Genomic DNA, 27,380 nt, shown 5'->3' with positions numbered 1-27,380 from the left:
GACATGGAGTCAAGGACGGGGAGAGGATGTAATTTAGTGGCTCAAAGAATAAACTCTGGAGCCGGACTTTGAGATACATAGGCAGACAGAGGCAGAAGGTACAAAATAGGTGTTTTTTAATCGAAAATTTTTATAAAAAGGCGAGGGAACGTGAAGGGGCCCGTGGGCTAGTCCCGGGGTCCCGCAGCGTCGGTAGGAGGGGCTGAGGGTGGCAGGAGCAGGGAAGGGCATCCCTCCTTCCATCGGTTAGCGCTTTGTGCATCCCCGCCCCTCCGGCCGCCGCCCGTCAGGCACGTCCTGCTCATGCGCGCAAGCGGGCGGGAGGGTGCGCGGCAGGGACCCGCGTGCGCAGGCGCGGAGCAAAGGGCCTGGGCCGCGGAGGCTCAGGCCCGCGGCCTGGCGGGCGTGCAGTGGTGCGGCTGGTGCGAGGGTGCGAATCCTGGGCGGCAGACACAGCGGAAGGAGCCATCGGTGTTGATGCAGCGTGCGTTGACGCAGAGCGGGGAGGCCGCCTCGGCCTCGTCACACTCGTTGATGTCTGCAGAAGGGGGCACAGGGAGCGCTGCTCAGGCCTGGCGACCCCGGAGCCCGCTTGCCTGGCCCCTGGGGCTCCTGGGGCAAAGGGGTGCGAATGCTGAGCCTCCTGCTTGGAGTCGAATCCAGCCACTACCACCTGCTGGCTGTGTGAGCCTGGGCAGGTGGCTTAACCTCTCTGTGCCTCCTCAGCTTTCTGTTCTGTGAGATGGCTCACTAGGTTTTTGTTAGGAAAATAATACTGATAATGATATCACAACAACCAATGCTTACTCTATACCAGACATTGTATAAAGCACATTATGTGTATTTATCCTCCTAATAACCCTATGAGGTAGGTATCATGATCCCGTTTACATACGGGCAAACTGAGGCCCAGCCTGGGGAAGCTCCCTGCGCAATATCACACAAGCCCCCATTCAGCCCAGCGAGCTCTCAGACCAGCTTTCAAGAGTCTCTGAGTGCCCAGGCCCCTGCTATTTCTTGGCTGTGAGTCCTTGGGAAACTCAGTCCTCTTTTCTGAGCCTTGGTTTACACATAGGCCCCAGTGTCATTGTAAATCAGTATTGATGATGGTCACAACTCTATGAAATGGGTTCTACCACTATGCTCCTTTTTCGGATGAGAAAAACTAAAGGGCCATTGACCTGCCCAGGGTCGTATAGCAAGTTGCCAGACCGAGCCTGAGGTGTGTCCGACTCCCCCAGCGTCCTTGACTGTAACCACTTCGCTTTACTGCTGTCTAAACTAGGCAGCTGTGATTCATATTCCCATTCTACAGACGAGAAGACGGAAGCTCTCCAAAAGGGTCAAGCAAATTGCCCCAGCTAGCACTGGGAGTCCTTAGACATCACACCTGCAGGATTCTACAGGGTTCCTCGATCCTGCTTCAAGCCTAGCTGGGGTCCCCGAGGTCCTCGCAGCCTGACCTCACCTGCTAGCAAGCCCCATCCCTGTGCAGGAGTTCCTTCCTGCTCCCTCTGGTCTGGCCCGACCCCTTGACGTCCCTGACTCCCCCCACCCCCACCTTCCACCCCCCGACTCCAGTCAGGGGTCCACCCTCTCCCGGTGCGGGCTGGCCCTGGCCGCCCCTCACCGACGCAGGCCATGCGGGTCATGTCCAAGCGGTAGCCACTGAAGCAGTCGCAGGTGAAGCCCTCGGGGACGCGCACACAGCGGCCGTGGGCGCAGCCGTCCAGGATCCCGCACTCCTCCGCCTCCAGTCCCTCGTAGGGCCCGGACAGGGCCCCTGCGGAGAAGGCGGGGACTCGGTGATTGTGGTTCGGGGTCTCTGCCTTCCATCCCTTGAACCCCGACCTGGGGCCGCACCCCTGGCCGGGTATCCTCTTCTAAACTGTGCGTCCAGCTCCGGGGCTGTGGGGGGCACTGTGGGGCCCGGTGTCCCTCGCTCTGCTGTCTGTCTGTCCTCATCTCTTGGTCTGCAAGTGTGTTTCGGTCCCTCTTCATCACTGCTCTCCGTCGCCCTCTCCCACTGTAACTGTGTTTTCCCATCTCTCTGAGCCAATCCCCCCCACCCCCACCCGCCGGCTTCTCTTTGTTTCTAGATCTAGACTACACACGAGGTCAGCTCTCCCTTCCTGCCAGCACACTCCCAGGTTGTCATCTGAGGGCAGAGACAGCATGCATCAGGGTGGGACAGGTGGGGTCGTGTCCTCCCAAATGCTTGCAGCAGCCCAGCCACGCGGCGCCTAACACCAGATGCTTCTCCTCAGCTGTGATCTGCCTCTTTCTCTCCGCCTTCCCTGGCTCCATCTCTCTGCACCCCAACTCTCAGTCTCCATCCCTTGCCCTGCAGTGCTCACCAGGATGGCCTCCACCTTCAGGGGACTCCTCAGGCTCTGGGAAGGAGCCACGGGTGTCGCGGGACCGATAGCGCCAGCGGCTGCCTGGGCCAGGTGGCGCCGCAGCCTCAGATTCACTGTAGGGGCCGCCGTCGTCCTCAAAGTCGGGCATGTCGAAGGGTGGCGCTCCGTACGGGGCCTCCCGGCGGGCGAAGGGCCCAGGGGGTGGTGGGTAGGGGTCGTAGGGTAGCACGGGGGGCGGGTACAATTCGGGCCCATAGGGAAGGCCCTGGTAGGGTGGCCCTAGGTCAGGGCCATATTCGTAAGGGAGTCCAAAGCCACCTGGCCGCGGGGGACCGTATGCAGGGGGGCGCAGCACATTGCACAGGGCCTCAAAGTCATCTGTGAACAGGAGCCAAGCCTCACGGTTAGTCCTTGCTTGCCTCAGCTTGCCTCAGCACCCACCATTCATGTGGCTCCCAAGGAGGGGGGCTGGGGTGGCAGGGTCAGGATCAGGGGTTCTGGAGCCAGGATTGCTGGGCTGAGGGCTGAGACTGGGATTCCAAGGTGCTGGGGTCAAGAGTACTAAGTACTGCTGCTAGGAATCAGGGTCCAAGTGCTGGAATGGGATCTTGGACTAGGGGCCTAGTGGTCCAGGGGCTCCTGGACTAGGGGCCTAGAGAAATAAGATGGGGGGTGTTTTAGGGACCAGAGCTGGGGAGTCCCAGGTGCTACTGGGGGCCTAAGGGACCAGGATGCTTTGGAGGGGATCTGAGCCAGGGGACCTGGAGGTCTGAGGACCAAGGACCAGGGTTTGGGACCTGGGGTTGAGTTTCCAAGAGCTAAAGATCAGGAGTCTCGGGGGTTCTAAGAGCCAAGCTTTGGGGATCTCTGGGGTTGTGTGCTGGGGTCTTAGGTACCTGGAAGTGAGTGTCCAATACACTGGGACTTGGAGGTCTATGGGCCAGGCTGGTGGGGTCTGAGCAACTGGTATTTGAGGTCTAAGGGTACAGGATTTGGGAGGAGGGGGTCTCATAGGCTGTCTCGGCCTCTGAGTGTGGCCCAGGCAGGTGGCAGTACCTGAGTCCTGGGCGGGGCAGAGGGCACAGTCCATGCCCCAGGCTTCGCCATAGAGGCAGCAGCACTCTGTGTAGGTGGCCTGGCGGTCCAGCCGAGGGCGACTACACACGAGGTCAGCTCCCACTTCCTGCCAGCACACTCCCAGGTTGTCATCTGAGGGCCGAGACAGCATGCATCAGGGTGGGACAGGTGGGGTCGTGTCCTCCCAAATGCTTGCAGCAGCCCAGCCACCCGGCGCCTAACACCAGATACTTCTCAGCTGTGATCTGCCTCCCAGAGGCCCTCTGAGGTAGCTCCAGGCGAGTGTGGGCTTGGTCTGAAATGAGGCAGTCATATAGGAGAAAGCAGAAGGGGATCCAATGGCTGAGAGATAGGGTCTGAGAGGGTTCTCTCCAAGACCAGCCTCTGAAGGGCAGTTCCTTTTCATCTCTGAGCATCGTTTGAATGAAGTCTCAGGGTGTGCGTGTTTGGGGGGGGAGGGATGTAAGAACAGGAAGTGGAAGGAGAATAGAGTTTAGGTCAGTGGGCAAAAAGAAAGGACCCAAAGAGATAGAGACAAACACATCCCAAGGGTCAGAGACCCCAAGAAAAACAGGAAAGCAAAGATGCAGAGAGAGACGAAAAAAAAAACAGACCTAGAGAAACCCAGAGAGTGGCAGAAATTCCAGAAAGCCCAGAGAGGTGGAAAGAGACAGAGACACACAGGGAAATCATAACAGGAAGTGCGGCTTCAGCACTTAGAAAGACCAGGTCGCGTAAGGGTCCTGAAATAAACTTCCCTACAGCCACCCGCTAAGGTAGAGGCAATCGCCAGCGCACTCAGTGTGCACAAAAGAAGCCTGGGCCCCGAGGCGATGAGCAACGTGCAGGTACACACGGCCCGCAAGCGGCAGGCTCCTCTGGAACCTTTGCTTTCGGGAGAACCTCGGACACCAGGCGGCCCATGGGAGCGTCAGACACCGCGACGAAATGGGGCGAGAGGGGGCGTGGTCGAGCGCGGGGGCGGGGCCCGGGGCGGGGACGAAGGGCGGGGCGGGCGGATCCGGGGGCGGGGCTACCGAGGCTCTGGCTCTCGTTGGAGACGCAGCGGCGCCGGGAGCCGTCCAGCACCAGCGGGGGCTCGCACGTGCAGTGGTAAGAACCCACAGTGTTGACGCAGCTGCCGCCCTCACACGCCGGCTCCTCGTCCGCGCACTCGTCATTATCTAGGGAGGCGTGGAGGAGGTGGTTAGGAAGCAGCCCTCTATCCTTACCCACTTCCCCCGGGCGTTGACAGTGATAGATGGAGTCTAGACTCCAGGAAGGACTTCCTGCTGGCGGTGGCCACATTCCAGAGAGAGGCTGGTGGGGTAGAGGGTTGGGGGGGGGGGCGTACCAATGCACTCCAGTCGCTGGGTATGGTAGTAGTAGCCGTTGCTGCAGTAACATGAGTAGCCTGGGGCCGTGTTCACGCACACGCCGCTCTTGCACACCTGGTCTCGGAAGAGCTGGCACTCATCCACGTCTGCGGAAAGGATGGTCAGAGGCGCGCCCCACACCAAGCGAGAGGGGGGCGGGCCAGGGTGTGGCGCGGCTGGATGGGGGGGGTAAATGTGTGGCTCCGAGGCTTGACCAGGGAAGAGAGGGACAGAAAGGTGGCGACAGAGACCCAGAGGTAGAGAGATAGGGAAAGGTGGAGGTAGAGAGAGCGGGGTGGGGGAGACAGAGAAACAGGGAGAGATAGAGGTAAACAGACCCAGAGGGTGAGACGGAGCTGGGCCTGGGGGCTGAGGGGGAGTGGGGCTTGAAGTCTAGCCTTACCCCTCCGGAGGCTCAGGTCTCCGCTCGGTGCCAGGTAGCCCCGGCCATGGGGGCACAGTGACTGGTACTCAGCTGCACACACAGACACAAGGCTGAGCCCAGACACCCTCAACCCGGTGCCTGCCCTGGGCCCTGGGCTTAACTCTTGCTCCCCTCACCACCACCCTTCATCACCCAAGTTTTCAGGCCCCCTGCCTTTGTGCTCACGTCTCAGCCTCATGCCCACCTGGCTGGCAGCTCACCCTTGCCTTTGCAGTTCCCAGTACCCCAGCCCATGTCCAGATGTGTCTGCTGTCCCAGTCCCATGCCCCCCTCTCTCTGCCCAAACCCTCAGCCCTCCAACCACCCCATAACCCCTTCCCACCTGTCTCGGTGCTGGGGCACTGCTGGATGCGGCAGCCACTGCCCCAGCCCTCACCCACGGTACAGCAGCACTCTTGCCACGTCACATTCCGCGCCAGGATGTTGTCACAGGCATCCGGAGCCGCCGTGTCAAAGTAGCACTCCCGGCGCCCGCTGCCCGCAGGGCCCTGCCTGGGCGGGCTGGGCCGGCGGGGTGGGGATGGCGGAGGTGGCCGGGCCGGCAGACCTGGGCTGGCAGGTGCCTGGGGCTGTGAGCCCGGGAATGTGCCTGGGGAAGCAAGGGGCTAATTTAGCCCAGTGTGGGCTGAGCCTCCCACCCCTGTGTTATAGATGAGGAAACTGAGGCAGAACCAGACTCCACACCTCTCCCCATCTGTCCTCATCTCCCCCATTCTCACCTGCTGTCGTCTCTCCATCTCTTGCCTCCCCAATTCATACCCTCCCAGGTGTCTGGCCCATCGTCCCAGCTGCAGTTTGGGATGCGGCGGGGGGGGGGGGGGGTGCGGGGGGAGTGTTCTCTGGCTTCCTGGATACTTCCTGGAACCTCACATCCAGGGCATCCTAAACTGGCCTCAGAGTCTTCCCAAACCTAGTCTTGGGCCTGGACACTTCTCCCCCCCTCCACCAGGCAGCCCGCAGCCTGACCACTGGCCTCTTGCCCTCTGCCATTCACCCTCCCCTCCTTTCCCATGACTGCTGCCTTGGTCCAGTCTTGTCCTCTCCTGCCCGGGTCCCTGCCCCAGCTTCCTCCCTAGGCTCCCAGTCCCTGGTGGCCTGGGGCTGTGAGCCTGGGAATGTGCCTGGGGAATGTCCCTGGGAGTGTCACCCACTCCAGTCCACCTTCACAGGGCAGCTGGAGGGAGGTTTTTAAATCTGATTATACCTCTCTCCCACTCAAAACCCTTCCATGGTGCCACAGTGCCCTCAGGAAAGGGAAACCTCCTGAAGATGATAAATCAGTGCCATCTGGCACTGCATCCTTCTGTGGCCTCGTTTCTCCCCACCCCTTCCCTTGCTTTGCACAGCTTGCCACCCTGAACTTACTTTTGTTCCTCAAACATGTCAGGTCCTCTCTTGCCTTGCCAGGCCTTTGCTTTTGCTGTATCCTCTGTCCAGGATGCCCTCCCTCACCCACCTCACCTGGCTTATTTCTACTCATCCTACTGCTCTCAGTTCAGACCTCCCTCCCTGTAGGAAGCTCTCTCTAACTTTCTCAGGCTGGAGTAGGCACCTCCTCTGGATTCCCACAATTCCCTAGCCTTGCCCCATCACAGCCTTGTTCCCTCTGACCTGGGCTTCCTCCTTCCAGCCCTGATTTCTCTGGTTGTCACTATCTGCTGATATCTCTGCCTGCCCCCTCTGGACTGTGAGCCCCTTAAAGACAGAGTGGTCTCTCCTGGTCACTACTGTGTCCCTGGGACCTAGGATAAGGCCTAAACACAGTGGATGCCCTGTGAACATTTGTTGAATGAAGGAATCTGGTAGAGTCAGGGACAGGGCTGACACCGAGTCCCACCACCCATGTTAACCCATGTGTTCCGAATTTTTTATTGTTATTTAAAACAACATTTAACTGATGGCAGCTGTCCATGCCTGGAATGGTTAGATCACATCGTTTTTCTGTGAGCCCTGCAGCCATCAGTTAAACAGACACATCAGTCTTACCAGCAGAAGTTCGTGGGGGAACACAACGTCCAGTCATGGGGTCAAACTCCTCAGGGCTGGTGGGACAGACACAGAGGAAGGAGCCTTCAACATTCTCACATAGGGCAGCTCCACACACACCCTGTAGCGTTTCACACTCATTCACATCTGTGAGCAAGAGACAAAGGGGAGGGAGAGTCAATGGTTGTAAATGTCTGTGATTCCAAAGCTCTAAAAGTCTGAAATACCCAAATATAATGGGTATTTTTAATCACCCAGACCCCATCATTCACTTATCTTTTGGAGACAAACCCTGAATTTCCCTTGGGAGCCCTCTGTTCCTCCATTTTCAACTCATGTATTTTTGAGTAGGGTTAAATCTACTCCAAGTAGACACAAGTTCCAGGCATGGCCAACCAGATTACTGCATTTCTCTGGTTCAGAGAAATGGGTGGTGACCAAGCTAGGCCAGTCAATGCCAGTCCTGGGACTTTTGCTAGAAATATCAAGAAAGAGACCCCCTCTTTAGTTCTAGGGTTGCCAAGCTGAGGATGTTAGCCTGGAGGTGCTAGGGCCTTCTTTGTGATTGTGAAGAGTCTGCCTGAAAATAAATACAACAGAGGAAAGCAGAGCTGAGAGGGGGAGACAGCTAGCCTTGTTAGAATCCCTGAATCCAAGTGTGCCTCAAGTTCAAACATTTTCTAGGACTCCACCGTTTTAATTTTTTTAAAAAAGATTTTTTTATTTGACAGAGAGAGACAGCGAGAGAGGGAACACAAGCAGGGGGAGTGGGAGAGGGAGAAGCAGGCTTCCCGCTGAGCAGGGAGCCCGATGTGGGGCTCGATCCCAGGACCCTGGGACCAATACCTGAGCCGAAGGCAGACACTCAATGACTGAGCCACCCAGGCACCCCCACTATTTTAATTCTTTTCAAAGAGATAAAGCCTGTTGTGTTTGCATTTGTCAAAATTTAAAGATTATATAACTGGGGCTCCTGGGTGGCTCAGCTGGTTAAGCGTCTGACTCTTGATCTCAGCTCAGGTCTTGATCTCAGGGTCATGAGTTCAGGCCCCATGTTGGGCTCCACGCTGGGCATGGAGCCTACTTAAAAAAAAAAAAAAAAGATATAACTAAGATTCATGCAGTTCACTGTATGTAAATTGAACCTCAAATGAAAATATCTGGAAACATCTACTAGACTCTGGCTAATGCTATGCATACTGAAGAATTTAGGGAGAAAAGCACTGATGCCTGCGATTTAATTTTAAACCCAGAGATAAGGTGGATTACAGACAGATAGGTGAAACAAGAAGTATAATAAAAGAATGATAATGGAATATAGATCATGGGTGTGTGGACGTTCATTCTATAGGTCTTTCAATTTTCTTTACCTTTAGATATTTTCCTCACAAAACGTTGGGAAAAAAGAAAATGTTTATATGCACTTAAGATTCGTGTGCATTAAAAAAAGATTAGTGTGCATTTCACATACTTTATGCATGTATTTTTTTTTTAAGCCTTCCCAAAACAAGATCTGAATGGATAGGGTTTCTGTTGCTTGCAACCAAAGGGGTCCTGACTGATATGGACATGATGTATAGTCCAAGGTCTAAGGTCCACAGGCCCAATGTGTATGTTCGTATTTGTTCACAGCACACGTGAACTCACATCTGTTCACGTCCGTGGAGAGGAGCAGGGCCTGACCAACCTCTTCCCCACTCCACCCCGACCCACCCACCCCCTGGAGCCCCGTACCCACGCAGTGACGCCCGTCCCTGGCCCCCTCGTATCCCTGGTCACAGAGGCACTGGAAGGAGCCGGGCAGGTTCTGGCACACGGCGTGGGCCCCGCAGAAGGACCGATTCCGGCATTCGTCCATATCTGCAACCACCAGACAGTCAGGCCCTTGCTGGACCTTCCCCCCACTCCACATCTCACCCAAAGCCGGACGGGCACCTACCCTGGCATCCGCCCCCTGGCGTGGGCTGATAGCCAGGGTCACAGGCCGGTGTGCAGCGGTAGGAGCCAGGGGTGTTCTCACAGCGCTGGGCTCCACAGATCGCTGAGCCATATTCTTGGCACTCATCCACATCTGCAAAAAAGAGTGCGGTGGGGAGTGGGGGGGAGAGTCACAGGACTGGATTCACAAGTTCCTGATGCTGCTCCCAGTTCCCATGACTGAGAAGGCTCTATAAATCTGGTATTCTAGGAGTCTGAGTTTCTAAAGTGTTGAGACTCTTAAGGTCTCACTGCCATTTCTCACATAATCCAAATATGGCCCCACCTCAGGGCCTTTGCACTTGCTCTTCCCTCTGTCAGGAACACTTTTCCCCTGGCTATCTGCACGGTTCCCTCTCTCACTTCACTCAAGTGAGATCAAGCCCTCCTAGCGCCCCTTCCCCCACCGCCCTGTCATCTCTGCCCATTTATCCTGCTTTATTTTCCTTCTTAAACCTAATATTATATTATCCATGCATCTGTTAGCATGCCAACTGTCACCTCCCTAGACTACAAACTCCACAATGCAGGGACTTGTGTCTGTCTTATTCCCCCCTGTAGCCCCAGGGTGTAGAACTGTGCCTGATACACAGTAGGTGTCCCCAAACTGTTTGCTGAATGAACCTTGAATCTATTTGCATATTTACTGTCTATCTCTCCCCACCCCCTCTCTATCCCCTCACCAGCACCATGAGGGCAGGGACTTTGTTTGACTCATTGCCTGTTGCACCCCCAGTGTCCGACCCACAGTAAGTGCTTATTGAGTTCTTGCATAATTAATGAATGAGGTCCCCTGAAACTAGGCTTCCATGGATCACAGGTCTGGCAGCCAGAGAGCCCAAGATAGCCGGCCCACAGTCATTTCATTTGCTCCCCAAATCCTCCCACCTCACCTCCACGAGAAAATGCAAGGGCACACTGGTGGCTTATTTCGACCATAGAGATAGGGACACAGTTAAGTGCATTGGTTGGGGGCTCCTTCCCTCCCCTCAAGTCCAGAAGGCAGGGTGCTCCTCCTCAGTCCCCAAGGGAGCGGACTCCAGCAACTTGTCCTAGGGGCAGGGGTGGGGGAGGAGAGTAGTCTCACCGTCACAGGTGCCCTCAGGGCCCGCGTGGTAGCCGGGGTCGCAGTCTCGGACACAGCGGTAGGAGCCCGGAGAATTCTCACAACGCTGGGACCCGCACAGGGCCGGGCCCCGCTCACGACATTCGTCCACATCTGAGGAAAGAGGCAGAGCAGTCAAATGGGGGAAGCAGGGGAGGGTGGAAAGCAAAGGAGAACAGGTGAGGGAGTTAAGGAAGGGAGTGGAGAGTCAGAACGGGGGAAGGGAGGAAGCAGCGGAGGAGGGACGAATGGGAGAGAAGGGGAGGCAGAAGGGCAGAGATCGGCGGGGGAGGCGCCTCTCACCGAGGCAGGAGGCGAGGTCTGGGCCGGCGCGATGTCCGGGAGGACAGACGCACTCGAAGGAGCCGTCGGTGTTGGTACAGATGCCGCTCTGGCAGAGGTCCTCCTCGCTGCACTCGTCCACGTCTGCGGGACGGTGTCCGAAACCGCGGCCCACCTCCGCGGCTTAGCATCGCAGGCCAAGCCCCTCCGCCGCCCTTGCCCCGTCCCTCTAGCTGACACCTCCCACTCTTTTTCCCGCCCTTCTTAGGCTCCTCCTTTCCCTGCAAGCCACACCCCTCCGACGGGTTCAGGCCCCGCCCTGTCCAGTCACGGCGCAACTTACCCCGACTCCGCCCTTTCCCCTCCAAACCCTGCCCCTCTCTGGCCGCCGCCAGGAGGCTCCACAATCCCGGCTTTGGCTTTGACGCTTTGAGAACTCAGTCCAAAAATTCAGACTCCGCCTTCCGCCCTCTCCTAGCCCTGATTTTCTTGGTGTAAGCCCACCCTTTCCCGGTCCAGGCCCAGCCTGGGTACGGACCAAGGCAAGAGGCTCCGCGGGGTCCGGGCCGGTAGCCGGGGGCGCAAGTGCAGGCAAAGGAGCCGTCGGTGTTGAGGCACTCGCCGTGGGGGAAACAGAAGTCGCCCTCTAGGCACTCGTTCACGTCTAGCATACGGGAGAGATGGGGCTTAGGGAGGAGCAACTCCGCCCGCAAGCCCCACCCTCAGCCTGTTAGTCCAGCTTCCACCTCCCCAACAGGCTTTGCCCAGGAACCCAGACCCTACTCCCAGGCTCTCCCGTCTCTCTCTCCCCGCCCTCTCTCCCCTCTGCCCACCTGCGCAGGGCCCAGGCCGACCCGAGGGAGCACGGTAGCCCGGCTCGCAGCTGCAGCGGAAGGAGCCGTTGGTGTTGGTGCAGTGGCCGTGGGGGCCGCAGGAGGCACCCGAACTGCACTCGTCCACATCTGTGGGGACGCGGCTTTCAGAAGGGGTCTGGTCTAGGGACTCTGGAAGGATCCCCTTGGGGCCGAGGGGTCTGGAGAAGTTGGTGGGTAGTGTCTCGGGTTGGATATGAAGTGAAGGCTCCGTGGCAGAAATGCGTGGGGGAGACCAGGATTCCCTGAATCTAGGGACCATAACTGGGTGTCCTGTGGATCTGGATTTCTGGGAACTCCCTGTGCTAGGATCCTGGAGTCAGTGAGGGACTCTGGACTAGAACTGGAGTCAGAAATTAATTAGGGTAAGAGGCCAGGTATTATAAGCCAGGATCACTGGATGGCATTCTGCCAAAGCAGGGGTCAGAGTCAGTGATTGTCATCCGAGACCAATTTGGATCAGGGGTAGGAGTCAGGGTCCAGAATTCGGCTCCTAGTCAGGGGTCAGGTGAGGGATCATGCACCCAATGAGGCCCCAGGGAAGGTATTCTGAGAATGAGCAGGGGCAGCGAGAGACAGGATCAAAGGCCACAGAGAGTCAGCGGTTATGGCAGGAGTTATGGCTAGGTCAAATGTCACAGTCAGGTTCAGGGGTCACAGGTCACATTCAGGGTCAAGGGACAGTCAGGATCAAAACGTTACAACTGCTAACAGGGTTATAGTGAGGGTTTATCAGCGGGGGTAATGGTTAGGGTCAAATTTCACAGTCTAGTTGAGGGTTCATGGATCACAGAACCAGAAGTCACATTCAGGTTCAAGGTTCATGGTCCAGATCAGGAACTGCAATATGGGTCAGGGGCCCATAACCTAGGTCAAGAGTCACAGTCAGACTCTGGGGTTCATGGTCCAGGGGACTAAGGTCCAGGTCAGGAGGTTATGGGCCACGTCAGGGGTCATGATGCAGGTCTAAGGTCATAGCCGGGGCTTGGTCTCACCAGTGCATCGGCCATGGTGCAGGTGGTGGCCAGGAGGACAGGCCCTGCACTGGAAGGAGCCGGGTGAGTTCACACACTCCTGCCCAGGACAGGCCAGGTGATTCTCACACTCATCCACATCTGGGGGACAGGGGAGAAGGTGGCCTTGAAGGAGCAGCCCAGAGCCCCCCTCACCCATCCACACTCCTCCCTCCCTCCCCGGCCTCACCCTCGCACTCGGAGCCGGCCGTGTTAGGTTGGAAGCCCGTGGGACAGACGCACTGGAAGCCACCTTCTGTGTTCTCACACCGGCCATAGGCGCAGGGCGGAGGGCTGCGGGCACACTCATCCACATCTGGGGCAGAGGGACCAGTGGGGCTGAGAAAGGGGCCTGGACCCAATCATCCCCATTGCTATCACCGTCTACCCCAAGATTCCAGTCTGGAGGCAGTCTCCTGGGCTTTGCCCAGGCTCATCCCACCTCCCAGGAGGACAGACTCCTTCCCTGGTGCCCATTAACGGTCTCTCCAGCTGCCACAGTGAAGCTAGGGCACCACTTCCCGCGTGTTGCCCTCCCCACCTCAGGGTGGTCTCCTCCCCAGGGTTTCCACAAGCACAAGAGTATCATTCCAAAAGGGAGGAGGAATGGAGAGCACCCTCATATTTGGAGAAAAGGGAGAAGACTCTGGAGTCAAAACCTCCCCACCCTCTCAGTACCTCCACTCCTCTCTGCCCCTGTTCTCCCTCACCAAGCCCCATCACCCTGTTTCTCTGCCCCCCAACCATGTCTCTCTCCAGTCCCCACAGCCAATGCGGGTGGAATGGATTGGACTCAGCCCCTTCACCTTGGCACGGGGCCCCTGGCCCTCGGGAGCGGAAGCCAGCAGGGCAGGCACAGTGGAAAGAGCCCGCCGTGTTGTCACAGCGGCCTGGCCCGCAGGGCGGTGGCTCTTGGGCACACTCGTCCACATCTTCTTCACACGCTGAGCCCCGGAAGCCAGCCGGGCAAACACAGCGGAAAGAGCCGGGCAGGTTCTCACAGACCCCTCTGCCACAAAGGCCCGGGCTCTGCGTGCACTCGTCCACATCTGCCCGGGGCAAGGGGCCCAGAGTCACACCTTTATGCCCCCCCAACGCCCCTACGCTCCGCTCTGCCTCCCTGACCTCCATCACTTTCCCTTTCCCCTCTCCAACATTCTGCTTCCCGGTCCCCATCACTCGGCTTCCTTGTCTGTCTCATTCTACGCTCCTCTTCCCCATTATTCAAATTCTCCATCCTCCATCCCTCTACCTTCTCAATCCCTAAGCTTCCAGTTGGCCTCCTAGAACTCTAGTCCCCATCAATTGCCCTCTTTCTGCACTGTTCTCCGTAACTCTAACCCCCTTCCCCCATAACTGACATCTCCATCCTCCATCCCTCTGCTTCTCCATTATCCATGACTCAGCTTTTCTGTTTCCGATCACTTGGCCTCTCCATTCCCATGTCCCTCTGTCTCTACAGCCATCAGGCTGCCTGCCTGGCTCTTAGAACCTGCGCCCCTCCCCCCGCTCCCAGCAATCAGCCTCCTCCTGCCTCATTGCTCAGTTTCTCCATCCTTCATGACACTGCCGCTCTACCATTCCCCCCACACCCCCTTCCCCTCTGTCCCTCCCAGTTCCTCACCCTGGCAGCTGGCTCCGTGGGGAGCAGCCTGGTACCCAGCGGGGCACACGCACAGGAAGCTGCCTGGTGTGTTCTCGCAGCGCCCGCGGTCACACGGCGGCGGCACGCGGTGGCACTCGTCCACGTCTGCAGGCACCAACCCGGAGGTTGGGACTGAGGCAGACACTCCCCCTCACTCGCCCCCACGCCCGCCCTCAGACGGCTCAGGGAGGATGGGAGGTGGGGAGGGCAGGGGCGGAGCCAAACTTGGGCCGGGGCCACACTGGGGCGGGAGCCAGGGGCAGTAAGAGAGCCCGGAGTGGGTAGGTTTAAGGCGTAGGCGGGGAGGGAGGGAGGAGGGCAGGTGAGAGGGGAGGACCAGACGACGACTGGGGACCCGGCCAGGGCAGAGACGGAGAGAAGAACCGCGAGGGGGACAATTTGGGGACGGCAGGACCAGGGCGGGAAGGGCAGCTATGGGGACCGAACAAAGGGGAGGCAGGAGAGAGGGAAGGGGCGGTGCGGGGTGAGGACGGGGCACGGGTGCGGCAGGGTGGGAATCGGGGGTCGTGGTCAGGTGAGAGGTTGAGGCCGAGGTAGGACTGGGGCGGGGCCTGGGGGAGGGCGGGAGCTGGTCCGGAATATGGAGGGGGCGGGGCCAGGGGAGGAGCGGAGCCGGACCTGGTCCCGGAGAGAAGCCGGGCAGTCGTACAGCAGGGACCGGCCCAGACGGGCAGAGCCCGCTGGGCGCCGAAGGGGCAGTGGTGGGGCGGAAGGGAGAGCGGGAGCATCAGGGGGCGGGAGCAGGGGTGTGGGGAAGCGCGGGAGGGCGGGAACTGCTGGAGGGCGACCGGGCCAGAGGTGGGGCCTGGAGCTGGGCGGGGCGGATTTCTCACCCAGGCACTCCGCCGCCCGCGGGCCCGCTCGGTAGCCCTGGCCGCATACGCAATGGAAGCTGCCTGGCGTGTTTTCACAGCGCCCGGGGGCACAGGGCGGGGGCATGCGGCGACACTCGTCCACATCTGAGGGCACGGAGGGGGCCGGTCAGGAGGCGACTGGCAGAGCCCCCGCCCCACCTCCGTCCACACCCACTGCCAGGCTCACCGATGCAGTGTGTGCCCTGCGGGCTGAGCCGGAAACCGGAGTCGCAGGCGCAGGTGTAGCCACTGGGCCGCGGGATGCACCGTCCCGGGCCGCAGACCTGGGGATTGCGCTGACACACGCCCGCAGAGGGACCTGCGGGGTCCAGACAGCCAGGGTTCCCCCATCTCCGAGTCCCCTTCATCCCAGTACAATCCCCTCAGATCCTCTGCCTAAGACACCCTCATGGATGTCCCTCCCCAAGCCCAGTCTTCCGCTTCTGATCCTCCTCTCCTTTATTATGGGACGTTCTCATCAGATCCTCTGCCTGAATTCTCTTTATTGCCACCCCAAGTCTCCACTTCTGAATATTTTGCTTTCCAATCCTCTGCCCGAGATAGGTTCTTAGTGCCCTCTGCGTGAAAAGTAATTGCCTAACGTTAACTGAGCACTTACTATGTGGCAGACTCTTCAGAGACAGTTCAATGAATCCTCACAATGATCCTCACTTTACAGATGAGGAAACTGAGGCTCAGAGATGTTAAGTGACTTGCCCAATTGACAGAGAACTTGAACCTAGGTCTGTCCAACACGAGCTCCTAATGTTACCCAGTACTTGACTCTCCAAACCTTTCTCTCTTCCCACCCATTCCTGAACTCCCCTGGCTGTAACATCCCTAGAGATCTTCACCTTGGAGCTCCCCCCTAGAATCCCCACCTGTAATACCCCCATCAGTGTCCTCGATTCCCTCTGCTGTACCTGATTCAGGGATCTCAGGACCAGACCAGGCAGGGATGCTGGGCAGGGGAAGCTCAGGGCCCAGCCTGGGCTCAGGTGGGGGTTCTGGACGGTGGGTGGGCAGAAAGCCTGACAAAGAAGGGGTATCAGTGAATGGAGACCTGGATTTGGGTGTCCCCCCTCCTCTCTCTCCTCTTTTCCTTATGAGGCTGGGGCAGCCCCTTGGAGATGGCATCTCCTCCTCCAGAAGCCAGCTCACCTGTGGGTGGCCTAGGAGTGGAGGGTGGAGCCCGGTGGCTCAGGGACACTCGGGGTGGCTCCTGGCCCAGGGGTCTGGTGTTGTAGCGGAGGTCAGAGGCCGAGTAGTGGTAGCCAGGGCCAGCAGGGCAGATCTCCCGAAAACCCTCTGGGAACAAGAAAGGGAGGGAGAGAGGCAGAGAGAACGTGAAAGCAGGAGGAAACGAGACAAGAGGAGTCTAGAATCTGGCCTTGACTGGGGGCAGGGCTGGGCTTTGGGTGTGGGTCAGGGGTTTGGGTTGGATGCTGGTTTCGGGTAGTACCCTGGCCAAAGAATGCGACATCTCAGAGGCTAAAGGTGGGACCAAGAGTGTTTTTCCTTACTTGGGATAGGGACAGGGACAAGGGTTGAGGATGGGATCTGGTTTAGTCTGTTGAAGGGTCTGGTTTTAGGCAGAAGCTAGACTGCCGGGGAAGAAAGGGGGTGTCTGGGATGGGGCCCAAGAAGGAGCTTAGGCTGAGGGCAGGGTCTCAGGAACTCCGGACTTGGTCAAAGCTTGGGGACAAGGTTGGACAAGCAGCATATCTAAAGGGCTAGGAGTAGTCAAGGCGGGTCGTCACTCAGGGGAAGAGTCTCAGGGATGGGTGTGGCCAAAGGTGGGGTGGGGCCCGGCCGGAGTCCAGTCTGAGGATCTCAGGGACTGGGGGGCGTGGCCAAGGCTAGGGCCCAATCCGGATGGAGGGCTTTGAGTCTCAGGGCCCGGGGGCGGGGCCTAGGGTGGGCACCCTGTGAGTCAAGCCTAGAGATAGGCCAGGCGGGAGGCGCTCACCTGAGCCGAAGGGTGGGCAGAGCTGGCAGCCTCGACCCCAGGCTTTGCCCACGCGGCTACAGCAGCAGATCTGCTTGGTGATGTTGCGCAGAATGGGCAGCGAGCAGCCACCGTCGCGGAGCACGCGGAAGCAGGGCCCTTTGGCCTCTGAGATCACGTGCTGGGCTGGGTGTTGGGGAGAAAATTATTCAGGGCGGGCTTGGGAGTGTACAGGAAGTAGGGCATCTGGGAGACAGGAGAATGGTCCCCGGGAGGCTCTGGTGGGTGTAAAGGCCATTCAGAAGAGGTCTGAGAGGGTCTGAAGGAGAGGTGAGGGGTCTGGAGGTCTGAGAAAGGTTTGGGGCTGGAGGAGGGAATGAGGGAATCTGAGAAGGATATCGGGGTCTGCAGAAGGTCTGGTGGTCGAGAGAGATGAAGGGATTCGGGGCCTGAGAAGAGCTGAAGAAAGTCTGAAGATCTGAAAGTATATAGACCTAAAGGTTTGAAGGGTTCTTAGAGGTGCTGAAGGTCTAGGGAGTCTGAGGATGTGTAAGAGTCTGAGACGTTCTGAGGGGAGTCTAATAAGAGTGACCGGGGGGAGTCTGGGAGGATCTGGGGGAGTCTAAAGGAATTAAGGCCGAGGGATGCTCTGGAAAGGGTCTGAGGGCTGGGAGGACAGATGGCTGGGAGGACAGACGTGGGATCCAGCCTCAGCCCCCTCTGGGTGGCTTACAGATGCAGCTGCTGCGGGATGAGTCGTGCAGGAAGCCGTCGGGGCACACGCACGTGTACCCGCCGTGCGTGTTCGCACACTCCCCGTGCTGGCAGCGCCCACTGGTCGCGCACTCATCCACATCTGCGAGGAATGCAGTAGTCTCAGGGGCGTCAGGGATGAGCTCCCTGCCAACCGGGCTCATAGTGCCAAGCCTTTCCCACTCCTGCCCCCCACCCCTCCCCCGCTCACCTTGGCAGGACCCATTAACCCTTTCAAAGCCGGTTGGACACGGTCCATCTGGGGTGCCTACTCGGTCGGAAATCCCTGTGGAGAGAAGAGAGGGGTGCGCCAGGGGCGGGCGGAGCGAAAATAGGTGGGCGGGGACAAAAGAGGGATGGGCGGGATTAAAAGATGTTGGGTGTGGCTTGAGTGCAGGGTGAGCCTTAGGTAGGCGGTGGGACGGGAGGCAACGTGGGAGGTTCCAGAAATGCATGAATGGGGCCGTGGCATAAAGGTGGGGTGAGAACAGAGTAGCCAAAGTCAGAAAGTGGAGTGGATGGTCTCAGAGCGGTTTGGATAGATCTAGACTGGAAATGATCCCCACAACCGGGTAGGTGTGTGGCTAGATTTTGTGAACACGATTTGTCTATGGGCAGGGTACCAGGAGCCACGGGGTTATCACCTCTCCCCAGCTCCGAGCACCTCAGGGACGTCCTGGGGCTTACCCAGGTGCTCCGAGCATGACTGACAGTCGTGAACGCCCCAGGCCAAGCCTGCCCCTCTGCAGCACACCTCTTGAGTCCGGAGCCCGGGCAGCGGGGACGCACACTGCGGAAAAGTGTCGGGTGAGCGCGCACCCGCGTGGTGTCACGCTCCGGGCCCCTCCCGACCCGCCTCGTCTCACTTCGCCTCCGCGGAGCTCCCGAAAGCAGTAACCGAAGCCGGAGGCATCGGAATAGCTGTCCTCGCGCGGCGCACTCTGTGCCAGCACGGTGTAGGGAGCCGCCGCCTCCGCCCGCGCCGCCGCCTCTGCCCGCGCCACTGCCTCGGCGTCCGCCTCTTCCCAAGAGCCGGACACACGCTCCACCTGGTGCACCACCACGGACGCCTCCTGCGGGTGCTCCACGTGCACGCTCACCATGGACGCCACGCCTGGAGGGAGGCACAGCGGGGCAAAGGGGTGTCTCCCCGGGTTCTTACGGACTGGGACTAGAAATGGGGGGAAAGGCGCGCTGGAGAAAGGTACTCAGGACAAGGCAGGAAAGATGAGGGTCAGAGAAGCGGCGAGACTGGACAGATGGGTCAGAGGGGTCCCCGGCCTCACTCTCCTCACCATGCTCATCGTCGCGGTGGTTGGCCAGTGGCATGGTGTACACCGAGCGGGTGAGGCCCGGCATGGCCGGGGCCGGTGGCCGGGCGCCCGAGGAATGCAGCTGGCAGAACTTGCCAGCGAAGTCCGGGGGACAGAGGCAGCGGTCAGGCTTCACGCACACACCGCCGTTGTGACAGATCAAGGGACACAGGACTGGGGGGAGAGAGAGGCTAGGTCAGACCCTAATGTGATACTCAAAGTATCACCTCGTTGTAAGTCGCTCAGCCTTGATCTGTCTTGTGTCACCCCCCACCAACCCTGGCCACCTGCACCAGCTGGGTCCAGTAGTACAGCCCTCTGCTATAGCTCCGCCCACTGGGTCAGCTCACTACGCCTCCGGCTCTTCATTCACTCTCAGGTCACTCCGCCCTTCCTCTCCAGTCCCACTTTTAGAGGCCGAGTCCAGGCGTTCCAGCCCCACCCAGACAGCGCTGTCCCCGCCCATTGGCTCGGCCCCGACCACTCTCGCTCTTTCCTTAGCAGTTAGCCCCGCCCATCTGATCATCCGGCTGGGTCTTTAGCCACGCAGACCCGGCGCTGGTCTCTTCCATTGACTAAATCGACGTTTTGGCCACCCCGCCTGGCACCACTCCGCTCTCTCAGCTCTGTCTCTCTACCATTCTAGGCACACGCACATCCCGTCTGGCCGGGTCCACGACACTCAAGCTCCGTCCACTGGTTGTGCGTGCCCTGCTAAGCTACTCGCCCACATGAACTGTTATCCGCCGGACTCTAAACCTCGCCTGTCAAGGTGTTTAACCGGCTGCCTTTAGCCCCGCCCACCTTCCTTCCCTCCCGCCGATTTCCTCCGGCTCTCTGGCTCACGCTCCTCCCGCCCCACCTCCTTGGCTATCTGGGCGTCCTAGCCCCACCCACAGCGCTTTGTCTCCGCCCACGTCCCCTCCGGCCCCAGCAGCAGAGTTCTAGCTCTGCCTTCCCGCCTCCTGTAGCCCCGGGGCGGGGCCGCGACGGGGACGCGCCTCCTCTCCCCTCTGCGCGCCCTCGCTGGGCCCCTGGCCACCTCTGGGCGGGGCACTGCCAGCTGTGCGGCGGGGTAAACAAAGAGAGGGGTGCGGCGGGGGTAGGGCGGCGGCTCCGCATTCCGGATCCTTGGGGAGCCCCGAGCCCTCTGAGCCAAAGAAGGCCGGACGTATCCTGCGAGGGCACCCCCTCCCTTTCTCCCCCGGGGCTGCAGAGAACAGCTGGAGACAGCTGTGCGGAGGGAGGAAGGGGGCAGGCGGCTGGGGCTGGGGCCGTCCAGGAAGGCGTGTGTGGGATTCTGAGCCACACACTGGAGAGAGGGAAAACAGAGAGGGAGCCCCTTCTATTGAGAAGGGTAAAGAGACTGGACTCCTGGAAAGAGATCAGATAGAGTGCAGTACTCTGGGATTCAAAGATGGCTCAAGGTTTCTAGAATGGAAAGAGCCTAGCTCAGAGGAAACCAAAGCTCCCTTCCATTAGAAATCTGTTAAATTCTTTTGGGGAGAGTTACCTAGAAAACAGGACTCTAGTGCCTTCTAGGGGACAGCTAAGTTGAGGGTGCTGAGAATAGGGTTTACATGGAGAAATGGGATTCCCTGGGAGTCCCCAGCACACCAGAGCCTCAACTGTCTGGGAAGATTCTAAGACACTGTGGATCCTCCATCCCCTCCTAGCTATTGGATTAGGTGCCCAAGTCTTTGGATTAATGGCTGCGTAGGGGGAGCACAGTGTCTGGAGAGTCTTCTTGTGAGAATCAGCTGATCAAGACCAGCTCTGGGGTTCTCTGAAGATAGATAGATAGATCAGAAGTTCCTGGGGAGGGGGTCAGCGGGAAAAGCAGGGCTTGGAAAGAGGAATCAGGAATCTGATGGCACTCAATTGGAAATACAAGAGAATGGTAGTCTTTTGTGGAAAGAGAATTCAGCTAGGGAGCGGAGTTATCACTGTATAGGGTTTGTAATCTGGGGTTTCTCCGGGAAGCAGGGAGGAGTAGCTGAGGGACAATACTACAGAGTTCTCTGGTGAGGGGCACAGTTTGGGGGGATTACATCAGAAGAATGGGAGGGAACTTTACTGGAGGGGCTGGTCTCTGGAGTCTGTTGATAGGGGTGGGGAAGAGGCTTAGGGTCTGAAGGCTGAGATTCTGGGCTCCCCTACTTAAGGGAGTCAGTCCAGGACTCCAGAGTGCCCTAATGAGGGTCCTTAATTGAGTAGCAGGCGAGGCTTAACTAGGAATCACGATTCCAAAATAGGAAGGGTCTCTCTGGCGGTCACGGTAATCCAGCTAGGTCTCAGGGCATTTCCCAGCCTCCTTGGGTATTCCTCCGCCTTTTTTCAGTCTGAATGCCGGCCCCCCACCCAGCTCCCTTGGGGCTCCCACACCCTGGACGGGTCGATACATGGGCACGGCCAACTTCATGTCCCACGCCTCTGAAGGAATAAGGAGCTGAGGACATCGGGGTCCTGCCGGGGTCAGCCCCCCTTCACATGCCCCTCCTGTGCCTCCAGGGGCTTGGCACCCGCCTGGGCACGGCGCCTGGCACGGGCGCGTTGGGGCTGGGCCGGGAGGGAGTGTAGGAAGGAGGGAGGGAGGGAGGGGAGGAGGGAGGGAGTGGCAGCGGGCGGGGGCTCAGGCGGGAGATGAGCTCACGCCGGCCAGGGCTGGATTGGCTGGGGGCCAGGCTGGGCGAGTTCTCAGAGCCAGGGGCCCCCACTCCCCACTCCAGAGGGCCTCTGGGGTTGGGGGCAGGTAGGCCCCGACCCCGAGAGCCCGCCCATCCCTGCACCCTGGGGCCAACAGGTGGCCCGCCCTCCCCACCTCACCTGAGCCCGCGGGGGGGGGGGCTCCCTACTGTAGGGGTGCCTGGTGCACACCCTCCTGTCCCCTCTGCCCCCCAGGGGGCGCCCCTTCCCCTAGGCCTCCTATCTGGATTTCTCTCCCACGTGCGACCTTTGCAACTCAGGGGCCCTGCAGAGACCCTCCTTCTAGGGACCCTTTCCCTCTCAACCCTTGGGATCAACTTTCCTCACCCCAATCCCCCTCTTCCCAGGCACTCCCATCCTGGACTTTCCTAATCCCTCCCACCCAAGACACAGAAACTGGGACACCCCTCGGGGCCCCGAAACTCTCGGTTGGTCTCCAGGGACTCCTTACAGTCTCAGAATTGGGCTCCCCTTCCCCCAAGCTCCAGGCCCCTCAGTTCTGGTATCTCCCACTTTGACTCAGAGGCATGAAAGCCGGCCCCAATCCCCTCACGTGGGACGCCACAGGTCCCTGAGAACCCTCATTGCTTGCAAAATCGGGACCCTCAGGACTCAACCCCAAACGCCAGGAATTTAAGTCCCCCTTCCTTAAATACCCCAGGGATTCCCCAGCACTCGTGCACACCGAATCGGGGCTCCCTCTCCCTGGGGGACTGTCTCTCCCATCCCCGGGGACCCTCCTCCCCCTGGGAGCCCCTCCCTCGGGACCACCACCCCGCACTCACAGGCGCGGAAGCCGGGTCCCCCCGGGGCCGCCCCGCCGGGCGCGCCGCTGTCCACGCTGGTGGCGTTGCGGGGCGCGCAGGTCGGGGTACAGCGAGAGCCGGTGGGCCCATGGACGCAGCGCAGGCCGCACACGGCCGGGGTGAAGCGCACGCGGAGGCGCTCTCGGGGCCGGCCCAGCACGGGCTGCGGCCCGAGCAGCGCCAGCAGCACCAATAGCGACACCCGCGCGCCGCCCGCCATGGCTGCAGCGCCGCGCTCCGCCGCGCCGCCGCCCCAGCCCGCCCGAGGGGCCCGGCCGCGCCCGCCCGCCTGCGGGGGAGGGCGGCCGCGCCCCCGCTCAGGCCCCCCCTCCCCACCACTCCCTCCCCGGCGGCCGCGCGGGGGCGCGTGGGGCTGGGCGCGCAGCCAGAGGCGCGCAGGCTGGGCGCTAGACTCGCAGGGGGGAGGGGGGCGCCCCGTCTGCCCCCGCCTCGCACCAACAAGTGAATGGGGCCCGCAGGGGAGCGGCGGGGAAGGGAACAGGTGGGGGCGGGCCGGTTTCCCCCCAGACAGGGCTGAATCCATAAAGAGGAAAGAGCAGTGGGGGCCACATTTGGGGAGGCCGGTAAAGGCCGATTCTCCGCCCTAGACACAGAGAAAGAGGCTTCATCGGGATGTGGGGCTGTCGTGGCACATCTGGGCAGCCAGGTGGCACATCTGGGGGAGAGAAGAAGGGTCGGTGCACCTGGGCACATGAAGGAATTTGGGGTCTGGATTGTGGGCAGGACGGTGGGGGGGCACATTTGAGGATGCGGTCACATCTGGCCAGGACTCCCCACACCTGGTAGGAGAAGTCAGAATGGATAAGAGCGTACGGTGGATTGAGGCTGTGGGCGGGGGTCCTCACATCTGGCCGGACGCCCACATCTGGAAGACTTTAGGGAGAAGGGGACACATCTGGGCTGAAGGCCACAGCAGGAGGGGGACTTTAGAGGGTGGTTGAGACTAGGGGGTGTGCTAGCCCAGGGGCAGAGAGCTGGAGTGGGAGGAGGGCAGGGGGAGGGTCGGGGAAGCAGGGGGAGGCCTTTGGCTCCCAGCCGCCCCTCAATTTTGGGCATTCGGTGACCGGGCAGGCGCCAACCCGCACAATCGCTTTTGTTGTCTGGGCTAGTTCGGCTGCGCTCTCTGCCGGGACAGCGCCCCCCTCTTCGGCCGCAGGGAGCCCGGACGCCTGGCTTCCCGGCCCCACCCCCGCGGGTCAGCGCCTTTGGCCAGCGTCTGGTCCTGTCCCGGGCTCACCTCGCGCGGCCGGACGCCAGGGTCCCTAGAGGGTCCGTATCCTGGGGGGCTGGGGGGCTGAGCTACAATGGGGGGCAGCTAGGCGGCTGCTGGACCGTGGGAACCAGACGGCTTTATCTGGCCCGGAACCCACCCCCCTGCCCCCCGGCAGAGGAAGGGCGGATGTTCTTACCCCGGGTCTGGCCGGCAGGGGCGCGCTGTGGGGGCCTTCTTCTCAGCAGTGCCCGGCCCCCCGGCCCGCGGGGCCGCCTTCGTCTCAGCAGAGCTCGGGCCTCCTGCAGCCTGGGTAGGAGAGGGCAGAGGAGACCAACGAGGTTAGACGGACACCCCCTCCTCCCCCACACCCCCTCCCCCGCAGCTGGAAGGGGCCTTCCGTGCCGGGAGATCTCCCAGTAGCAGCTCTCCCCAACCACCCCCCGCACCTCCAATCCCTTTCCGGGGACCAGACCGTGAGCGTTCTTCACAGGCTTGGGGAGAAACAGAGATGAGGAAGGGAGAGAAAGAGAGGAGAGAAGACAGAGGCAGAAAGAGAGAGACAGAGAGAGTCAGAGAGACACCGAGAACAAGAGACAGGCAATGATGGGAGAAACAGAAAGAGACAGAAATGGAAAAGAACACATACAGACAGAGGGCATGGAGACAGGGCCAGAGAAATGGAGACTGAAAGATGCAGAGAATGGGGCAGGCACGAAAAGGAGAAATAGAAACAGTGATACAAGTTGAGAGAGAGAGAGAGAAGGGAGAGGAGACGCAGGGAGCAGAGAGAAAGGTGTGCGGGGAATGGTGGCGGAGCCGGGAGCTCCTGAGCCTCTGGTAGGGGAGGGATCCGCACACTCACGTCAGTGGCTGCCAGTTGAGGGACACCTGTCTCTTCCTCACGCTGGGACTAGGGCTCAGCAACACCCGGGGCACTGGGGTCAGGCACCGCTGAGGGCCTGTGCACTTCTCCGGCGGGCAGCTCTGGACCCTGCAGGAGGCTTTGGAGACAGCCAGGGACTAAATGGAGAAGGAAGGGACCAAGTCTTTCTTTCCACCAAGTGCATCCGGCATTCCAGCTGGGATGAGGGCGGGGAAGGGAGCCCCGACCCCTCTGCTCTTACCCCCTTTCACTTCCTACCCATACCCCACCTAGAAGAACCCACCTCTGAGGCAGCGACTTCTCCTGGGCGATCGGCCTGGGCAGCACCGACAAGCAGCAAGACTATAAACAGGGGTGGAAGTCACTCAGGCCCCTAGTCCTCTAAAACTCCCAAAGGAGGGCAGTGGGGGATAGGGGAGGGAAAGCCAAGAGAAGGCTTGAGAGCACTCGAAATAGATGTTTGGTCAATCTGAGGCACTATGCTGGATGCCTCAGTTTCCCCATCTGAACTGTGGGAGGCAAATTGGCATAGACTCTCCCTGGATGAAGGTCACAGCAACCCTACTTTTATTTATTTTCTGAAGTGTTTAGTGGTAAAGTCTTACTGGTAAGGACATTTTATAGTCTTTTTTAAAATGGTCCTTTAAAAAGACGCAAAGAGGATTTCTAAGCGCATTTCCAAACCCCCCCCCCCGACTGTCTGGGACTCTAGAACCCCGCCCTCCCCGCACATCCCTGTCCTTGACCCAGTCGTCATCCCGAGCATGGCCGGCAGGTGGCGCCACGTCCACAGGCCTCAGCGGCTGGGGAAGGAGGTCCTCCTTCGACTGTGGGTCCAGCAGGGTGCTGAGGTGGTGGAGGATACCGAAGGAACCACAGCCCAGAACTGGGAATCCCAAGGCCTGAGTTCTAGCCCGTTCCTGCCCTTCCACGCACTGTGTCCTGGAGCCAGCATCTCCTGGTCTTTGGGCCTCAGTTTCCCGCTTGACCAGGAGGAAGGAGTCGTTCTTCGAGAAATCTCTGCGCCCAGAGGGTCTCAGATTCTGGATAACGGAGTCCTCAGCTCCAGCGCAAGTGCGTCGCAACCAGGGGGCCCCCCAGACAAATCCATTAGCCCCGGGCTAAGGGGGACGAGGGACGAGGGCGCGCGCGCAGGCCCCGAGAGAAGGACCGTGGGGAGATGCTGTGAAGGGGACGTCGGGTGTATGGACTCTTTCCAGACGGGTGGGGCCCAGTGAGGGAGGAGAGCGCCCGGATGGGAGCCTCCGGGACCCCCGATCTTGCCGTTAGCCCTCCCGCCTTTTCTCCGGGTTAACCCCTTCCCGGCCCCGCCCCCGGCGCGGCTCGGGTTACTAAACGCATTCGCAGAGACCGAGGCGGGAGCGGAGCCCGGGGCCTTTGTAACGGAGCGCTGGGCCGCAGGGCGGGGGGTGGGGGTGCTGGGCAGACTGCTTTCTTCGATCTCGTCACCCGTAGACAGGAAGGGTGGCTATAACCCCCAAATCTACAGGAAATTTTGGATCTCTTGCCGCGAAATCACTGGTCCCTCATTCAAGCCTGGGATCCTCTAATTCTAGGAAACTGGAGCATCCCCAACCGTCATGAAATCTGAGGAACCCCCTCCGCACAAACCCCCCGCAAGCCCCTCCGCCATCAAGCCCGAAGTCCACGTCTTCCTAAGTCATTAAGAAAATCCAAGCGTCCCTTTTAATTCATCCAGGCGTTCCCAAACCCGAGAAAACCAGGACATCTCAACCCCGCCATAGAATCCCTTCATAACCTCCGACACTCCTCTTCCTTAAGCACCCAAGAAGCTTGGGGAACCTCATCCCAGCTGGAGCGCCCCACCCATCTATCATCGTAGGAAGACTCAAAGCCCCATCCCCATATAAGCTGGGACCCTTCTCCGAAAAAAGCCCTAGAATTCCCTGGGGCCATACTGTCCATCTACCACACCAGCGGCGAATCCCTCGCCTCCAAATTTCAGTACTCCCCGCTTCTAAGCCCTGCAAAATAGAGGGTCCTAATAAATACAAGGGCTCTGGCTCTTTCATCCCTACCCCGAAGCACTGGGTTCGTTAGTCCCCTAAATCCGCAAGTTCTGGTGCTTCCGGACCACCAGACTTATTGGGCGGAGGGGGCACAAGGAAGAAAGGGTCGCAGCGGGGCTTACCCAGCCGGGCGGCCCGGGGTCCCCGCAACCTCGACGGCCTCGCTGGGGCTGGGGCTGGGGCTGGCGGCGGAGGCGGCGGCTGCGAAGAGCGGCAGCAGCAGCACCAGCAAAAGGGGGCGGCGGCTGCTGGGGCCAGGCCGCCGCATCGTGTCCGGCGTGGAGTCCCGCTCCAGGCGGGCCGTCTGTCCAGCGGGTCCGGCTCGGCGCGGCCCCGCCCCCCGCCCCCGCCCGAGGCCAACTCATTTTCTCCACAGTCCTAGCCGCGGCTGCGAACTTCCCGCCAATCAGAGCCCGATGCCGCCAGGGGGCGCTGCCCTCTTGGCCAATCGGAAGACGGCAGGGGAGGGGCTAGAGGGACAGGTGCCGGGCGGGGGGCGCTGGGGCCTGGGGTTCCCAGGGCTGGAGGGGAAATCGGGAGTCCGGTACCGACTCGGGAAGGAGAAGCTGAAGAGTGGAGACCCCGGGACCCCTCCCACAGCTGGGAGGGATGCGTAGGCAGTGGGCAGGGTCCCTTAAACTAGACTCTCACGCACAGGCCTCATCCCTCGTTC

General features: G+C 60.0%; 1 protein-coding gene across 4 annotated transcripts; it reads right to left on the bottom strand.

The window, feature by feature from the left end:
- Positions 1–117: 117 nt before the first annotated feature.
- Positions 118–26,975, bottom strand: LTBP4 (latent transforming growth factor beta binding protein 4). Of its 4 annotated transcripts, none has more exons than XM_088027607.1 (33): positions 26,830–26,975; positions 24,940–24,998; positions 24,636–24,774; positions 23,970–24,079; positions 19,010–19,201; positions 18,581–18,828; positions 18,402–18,504; positions 17,926–18,000; positions 17,695–17,817; positions 16,983–17,147; positions 16,175–16,321; positions 15,937–16,044; positions 15,201–15,332; positions 14,993–15,118; positions 14,118–14,243; positions 13,300–13,542; positions 12,684–12,809; positions 12,476–12,595; positions 11,442–11,603; positions 11,147–11,272; positions 10,630–10,752; positions 10,309–10,440; positions 9,184–9,315; positions 8,979–9,104; positions 7,245–7,391; positions 5,581–5,847; positions 5,217–5,288; positions 4,792–4,920; positions 4,475–4,621; positions 3,417–3,569; positions 2,358–2,738; positions 1,631–1,783; positions 118–538 (listed from the first exon to the last, which is right to left on the bottom strand). In XM_088027607.1, the coding sequence occupies exons 1-33, from the start codon at positions 26,973–26,975 to the stop codon at positions 384–386; spliced, it is 4,893 nt and encodes a 1,630-aa protein (XP_087883733.1). In that variant the 3' UTR covers positions 118–383. The 4 variants fall into 4 exon arrangements, with proteins under 4 accessions (XP_087883733.1, XP_087883734.1, XP_027951483.1 ...); XM_088027608.1 differs by having other exon boundaries at positions 1,631–1,801; positions 11,442–11,570; XM_028095682.2 differs by having other exon boundaries at positions 11,442–11,570.
- Positions 26,976–27,380: the final 405 nt, after the last annotated feature.

Source organism: Eumetopias jubatus, unplaced genomic scaffold (assembly GCF_037043125.1).
Source record: "Eumetopias jubatus isolate StellerSeaLion01/CBP00866 unplaced genomic scaffold, mEumJub1_p1.0 scaffold_10, whole genome shotgun sequence".
NCBI classification, from domain to species: Eukaryota; Metazoa; Chordata; class Mammalia; order Carnivora; family Otariidae; genus Eumetopias; species Eumetopias jubatus.
Note: the sequence above shows the minus strand (reverse complement) of the source record. Positions and strands in the feature narration are given on the sequence as shown.